The 6,243-nt window shown below is 40.1% G+C and overlaps 1 protein-coding gene across 1 annotated transcript; it reads right to left on the minus strand.

The window, feature by feature from the left end:
• Positions 1 to 425: 425 nt before the first annotated feature.
• Positions 426 to 4,890, minus strand: cgref1 (cell growth regulator with EF-hand domain 1). The gene is made up of 7 exons (XM_085353527.1): positions 4,852 to 4,890; positions 3,987 to 4,092; positions 3,636 to 3,710; positions 1,564 to 1,640; positions 1,290 to 1,414; positions 1,085 to 1,186; positions 426 to 966 (listed from the first exon to the last, which is right to left on the minus strand). Exons 1-7 carry the CDS (start codon positions 4,886 to 4,888, stop codon positions 688 to 690), a joined length of 801 nt encoding a protein of 266 aa, XP_085209653.1. The 5' UTR covers positions 4,889 to 4,890; the 3' UTR covers positions 426 to 687.
• Between the last annotated feature and the right edge of the window lie 1,353 nt (positions 4,891 to 6,243).

The following is a 6,243-nucleotide window of genomic DNA, read 5'->3' on the forward strand; positions in this document are numbered from 1 at the left end:
TTACTTTTCATTTTATTTCAATGGGGCCACCATAAAGATTATTTTCTTTCATACTCCTTGTCTAGTGAATTCAATATGTACTCATTTTTCTTGCTGATATAATATTAAGGAGAGCGAATTTTCATTTCAGCTGAACTAACTGTGAATCTGAAACATTAAAAAAAACCAAGCTAAAAGTGCAGCAAGTCCACCATCCACATGTACGTGAATCCACAGTGCCTACTGACATCTGGGGAGGAGGAAACATCCATAAACTGGTGGTATAAAGCAAACAAATGCATAAAATAATCATGGCAGAAAATGGTAAATAAATGGTAAATAAATTCAATTAAAGTAATAACACATTTTCCAACTTAGAAAAAATGCATTAAAAGGTCTCTTTTAATCATGGCTTCAGTTTTATTGTTGCAACTAATATTACATTCTGCCTTTAACCCCTTAAAAGCTCTGGGAATCATTGAGCATCCCAATACAGTGGCAGGAATATTTTGACCAGAAAGACCTTTTGACCACCCATCTACATGTTTAACAGTCCAGTGAATTGTGCATTAGCAGAAACTCAGAACTCAGATCCAGAAGGGGACCATTTTTGGGGATGCTGATTAAGAAGCTCTCCCATACAGTACATAAGAGACTGAGGCCTAGATGACAGTGGTGTTTTCTCCAGTGTGTTTATGTGTGTGTGTTTTATATCTCTGGTTGGCCCTGATGTACAGGAATATTGTGGTCCTGCCCCAGATCTTCTATTGTGACTTCTGGGATTTGATGTCTCTCATATTCATCCATTTGCTTTATGGGTTCAACTTCCTTTCCTTGTACGTCCTCTTGAAGCTGAATCTCTTCATGAATCTGTTCCTTTCTCTGCTCCACTGCTCCGGCACTGTCCACGTTAGCAATAGCGTTTGATAGCTGTTCCTCCACTACTGCTTCCTGCTCCTGCTGAGGTGCATTGTTGTTGCTTGGGTCCTTTAAGGTAGAAAGTTATGATGAGGTGTTGTTTTTGCAGCCAAATATAATGAAAGTGTGAATAAAACGACATAAAGCTTTAACAGTATTAACAGTATTTCCAATACATTTGCAGTACCTGTGTGTGGGTGATTGAAGGGGAGAGCAGTTCAGATAGAGCCAGCAGACCATCCTGGTTTAGATCCTGAGTCTGTAGTAAGAAATCTACCATAGAAACCACCTGAAAGCAACATGCAAACATACACAAATATCGCCGACTGAATGAAAAAGGCCAACACCTTGTCAGTTCAAATACACACATACATAGAGTCGCTCCTGCTAACCTGCTCACTGGCCTCTGCTCCAGGTATATGATGGGAGTTAAAATCTGAGAGGAGCTTCATCATCTCCAAGCCATCTAAGAACCCACTGCGATCATAATCATAAAGGCCAAACAGGAAGAATACCTCTGGAACATAGCACAGCACAATTCACAATTATACGATCAAATAAAAAGACTTTATTAGATTCTGACTAATAAAGGCTACATTATTTGGCAATGGTGATCCTAGTCAGAACCCATCAGTGTAATATCTACTGGTAAGAGGCACTGTTTACCTTGCTCCCAGGTGGTGATTTCTGGTCCTCCTTGTCCTCTATTCTTCAGGCTTGATTGAATGTAACTCTGTCTCAAACTGTAGTACACACAACACAAAGCACAGTTTATAAAAAATGTTACAAAGCAGATTGGTAGTGCAACTGCTATGTGCTACAGACTCTTTCCACCCTTGTGCCATCTGGTAGAGGGTATAACACTCAAGCACCCTGTGCCAGACTCTTCAAGCTCCTAAACCCCACGCTCCCGTCTCCAAAAACTTGGACTTCACTATTTCAGTTCAGATGCACACAGACTTCTGCTCACAGAGCCTGTTTTAGCTCTTTAAATCATTTATAAGATGTTTAAAAGAAGTTAAAGATCCCCTTCAATCATGTTCAGTGATGTACAAAACATCTTGTGTCTCATGTTGTGAGAAGAGGTTAGAAGAGAAATCAATACTTCTATTAACTGCTTTAGATGGCAGCTGATCGCAGGTGACACAAGGTGAGATGCAGGGTACACCCTGGATATAAACAGACAGATAACCATAAACTTGCACAGTTAAAGGACTGACAGAGCGTGAAGTCATTAAAAGGTGGGGAGCACCAAAAAAAAGAATAAGAAAAAGGAAATTAAGGAAATTAAACAATGAGTTTCCTGACATCACTGTACACACTTTTATTAAACTTCAATTCAGCTCCGGTTCTTTTTTATTGTTAATGACTGATGAAAAATTCTGCAATGTGATTTTTTTTCAATCAATAAGAATAAACTAATTAACCTAAAATTCATGTTGCTGGACTGTGGAAGGAATTTGGGGCCAAACATATGATTTTCTTGCTGTGAAACAACAGATGTAGCCACTGCGCTACCGTGTTGCTCGGCAATGTTATTATTGACACATATATATATTTTTTAAATATATTCACCTTGCTGGAAAGAATATGAAAAATTCATCCATAGAAGTCCAGTAGCACTGTTTTGTTAAATCAAGGCTTTGAGTCTTTATATTACACTGGTTTAAGCTTCTATTACTTTTAAAATGGTTGTGAAGTGAGAAACGTTCATTGGCACATGCCTTAAACTCATATTTTAGGTACATGTGCTGTGTACTTGTATATGTAATCTTAAGTAAAGCAGATGGCAGATGTGTACTTGTAAATGTTTTCCTATATTTGTAAATAGACTCTTGACAAATAGTGAACGTGTATTAAACTGGTTACACACGCTTAATATAATAATAGAAACTTCTTTACATTCTTAACACATAACACGTCGTAGCAGTGGTTCTACCTTTCATAATCTTACATGAACTAGATGGTAACAATGACAAAATTCAGGCCAAAGGTGTTTTCTTTAGAGCACAACTGAGGTGCCTTCAACACAGCTGCTTCAATCAAAATCTGTCACAGATCATCATCAGCTATGAGTCATGAGCTTTACATGAGACTTAAAAGGGTATTAAGGCAAGATCTGGTGGTAAGAACTGAGACTACTCTCGGGGCATCATTTGTTTTAACATCTTAAACTTCATGCACTCCATCACATACCATAAATGAAGCAATGTTGCAACAGTGAGAGGTTCTAAATGCTTGAATAATCCTTTTACAAATGTTGATTCAGCACAAAGGCCTGCTTTGAGCCAACATGTGGTGTAAATTCCAACTGCTATTCCATACAGCTAACAAGCATTTATCTGGTCTTTCATGCAATACCCTTAAGATGAAAGTATGATAGCGTGTACACATTATCTTAATCTTACCAACAAATGGAAAGAAGCTGCATCTGTCGTGTGGTTATATTTCTTCTTTTGTTCTCTGAACAATTTATTACAGGCAAGTTCAAACTATTCCAGTACAGTAGCAGCTATGTGTGGTGAGATAATATTTGCAGTATGGTGAGGAGAGCCCCATAAAGGAAATTAATGCAGCATAAATGAGCTCTTAGGTACATGTAATCTTATCATTTTATAGTACAGGCCACATCATTAGCGCGACGGAGGAGCCAAAGTCCACAGCCAAGTCAGAAAGCTGCTGTTGAGTGAAATGATTTCAGATGTTCAATAACAGCAGACTGTACATGTGCCACTCACCTGCGTTCCTCCTCTCCAGAGCCAAAGGGATTGGGTAGTGCTGCAGAAGGGGGATGGGCAGCTACTGATTCCTCCCTGTGGAATAAATAAGCAAACAAATCATTCAAAGAGCTTCTTCCTGCATCACTGCTTTTGTTTTTGGTTTAATTTCTTTATTTTGTTCTGCTAAACAGCAACAGAGTGTATCTGCTAGCCTCATATATAACATTTATATCCAATGGGAATAAGGAATAATCAATTATAGAATAAAATCAAATCAAGCAGCATATTTATGAAAGCCTGAGAATATTTATGCCTTTATATGAATTAAAAAGAAGAGAAAGTGAAACTTGATGAGAGAAGGGGCGTTACCTCTGTGTTCCTGGAAGACCTGGTGCAGCCAGGCACAGGTGTACCAGCAGGGTCAGAGACAGAACACGCGGAACCAGCTGGTCCAGGTGACACTCCAAGAGCACACCTAAAATTAAACAGCTATGTTACTACCTTTGTGCAAGCTCTTCCCAAACCATTTCATCACTGATTTTAATTCATATAAATAAGAATGGTTGAGTTTTTACAGTGCACAGAATTACTAATTCTGATTGTGTTAATGAAACTAGAGGAAACTTTTATGGGCATTGCAGTGGTCACACAATGCAGCAATTGCTGCCTTACAGAAAAAAAAAAACACAAACAAACCTCACAAAAACCAGTCCCTTCAGTAATATTGCAGAGCTGCAGTCATACAGCTTTCACTCGTCACATAGATGAGAAACTTCCTGGTCCATTATGGAAAAATCATTTGAAATCTTTCTATCTATTTATAGCTCATTGCAGCCCTTTCATGCTGTCTCCATGAATCATTTCTCTGTGACTCGCCAGACCTTTTAGACCAGCAAACATTAGATTTTTGAACTAAAATTCGTTGCTGTGAGCTGAATGGCCTGTTTAAGAGATCCCAGAGATGCGCAGACTAATAACCGGCAGCTTCCTCCTCCTGTGGAGCAGCAGCGATGCTAGTCTGGCACAGCACGCAAGACTACACCATCAACTCATTGTTACTGCCTGATCACACAGCCTCCTTTAAAGGCACGTTGACATCACAGTCTTATATTAAATAAAACACATTTATAAAGAAAGCTGTGAAAGAATAGTATCGTTAACTAAGAAGCGCATCGTAACCGCTGCAGCTGATGAAAACAGCTCAAATCTCTCCTCACAGTGACAACGAGCCTACCTGTCTGCATAGTTGATGTATGAGCAGCAAAAGGCATTAATTCCGACACCTTACGGGTTCATATCTGGAGATCACCTCTATCCCGCACCGCCCTGCTCGCGCCTCCGTGTGGTCTGCACTGCGCAAAGGCGACTGCGTGCGCGCCCCCAGGCTGCCACGGAGTACAGTAGTGTGTTTTGGTCAATGACAGGGTCCACGTGGAAGAACTCAGCCGCTGTCGTGTCAGTGAGTTTGCGCAAGCTTTGTCGATCTCTTTGTGCTTCTCCGTCCGGTTTTTCCGCCACGCCTTGTCCACGTCCTCAGCGATCCCAGTCGTCGGGGTGGAGCAATCACTCACGGCGTTTATAGTCAGGGTTATTTCATGTTTCGTGTCAATGAGCCGCATTACCTCATAAAGGGCTGGCCAGACCCCAGTAAAGAGTATGTTTGTGTGGGGCGTTAAGTTAAAGCTGAAAGACGGTCTGAAGTCTGATAGTGTGGCTTTCATCGTATGAAGGGCAAATACTTTATTTTACATTGCTGCATTTGTTTTCCCAACAAACATAAAAAGGAAGTAATATATTTTATACTCCTATGCGACAGGCTTATATACCGTCTTTTGCAACTGCCAATTGTTGTCTCAGCATCCATAGATAAACTTGATCCAGTCAACATGTGGTTAAATGTCTTAGTGTTTGGGTATTGGCAATTGTTTTATTTCCAGGCTTAGTGCAGCTTTATCCAACAACAAAACACACACCTCCAAATACTGTGTAAAATTAGGAAACCAGCTTTATTGCATATTTCTGTTTAAAACCTTACACACATCAAGCAAGACACAGTATAAGCCACACTATTCACTGCACTCCTGGTATTTGACCACAAGATGTCACTGCAACATTTTATTTTAATTGATTCTTATGATCCTGATGTGATGCTTATGATATATAATATTAATAGGCTATTAAACATCATGATGAAGGAGAGGTATTAAGGTATTAATAAAAAAAAAAGATGTATTAACGTAGTGTAAAAAATAAAAACATTATATATTTTTTAACCCCTGCTTTTATTCAGACATGTTCAGAGTTGATATTATGGGAGGATGCTGAAGATGAAAACAGGAAAGTGGAGGTTTATGGATGTGGTGACAACGTGCAGGTGGTCAGGTGGTTGGTGCTGTGAAGATGGAAACAGATCATCTCTTCATCCTTAAGAGGAGCAGCTGTTCAGAACCCCACCCCCACCCCAAAGCGCGCGCGCGCGCGCACGCACACACACACACAGGTCAAGGTAAGTTAAGCAATCTGTATTAGCTGTGGGGTGTTATTGAATACATATGCCATCCATCCATCCATCCATTCGCTTCCGCTTATCCTTTTCAGGGTCGCGGGGGGCGCTGGAGCCTATCCC

Source organism: Diplotaxodon limnothrissa, linkage group LG1 (assembly GCF_057381915.1).
Source record: "Diplotaxodon limnothrissa isolate DT_005_m linkage group LG1, D_limnothrissa_male_GT1.1, whole genome shotgun sequence".
NCBI classification, from domain to species: Eukaryota; Metazoa; Chordata; class Actinopteri; order Cichliformes; family Cichlidae; genus Diplotaxodon; species Diplotaxodon limnothrissa.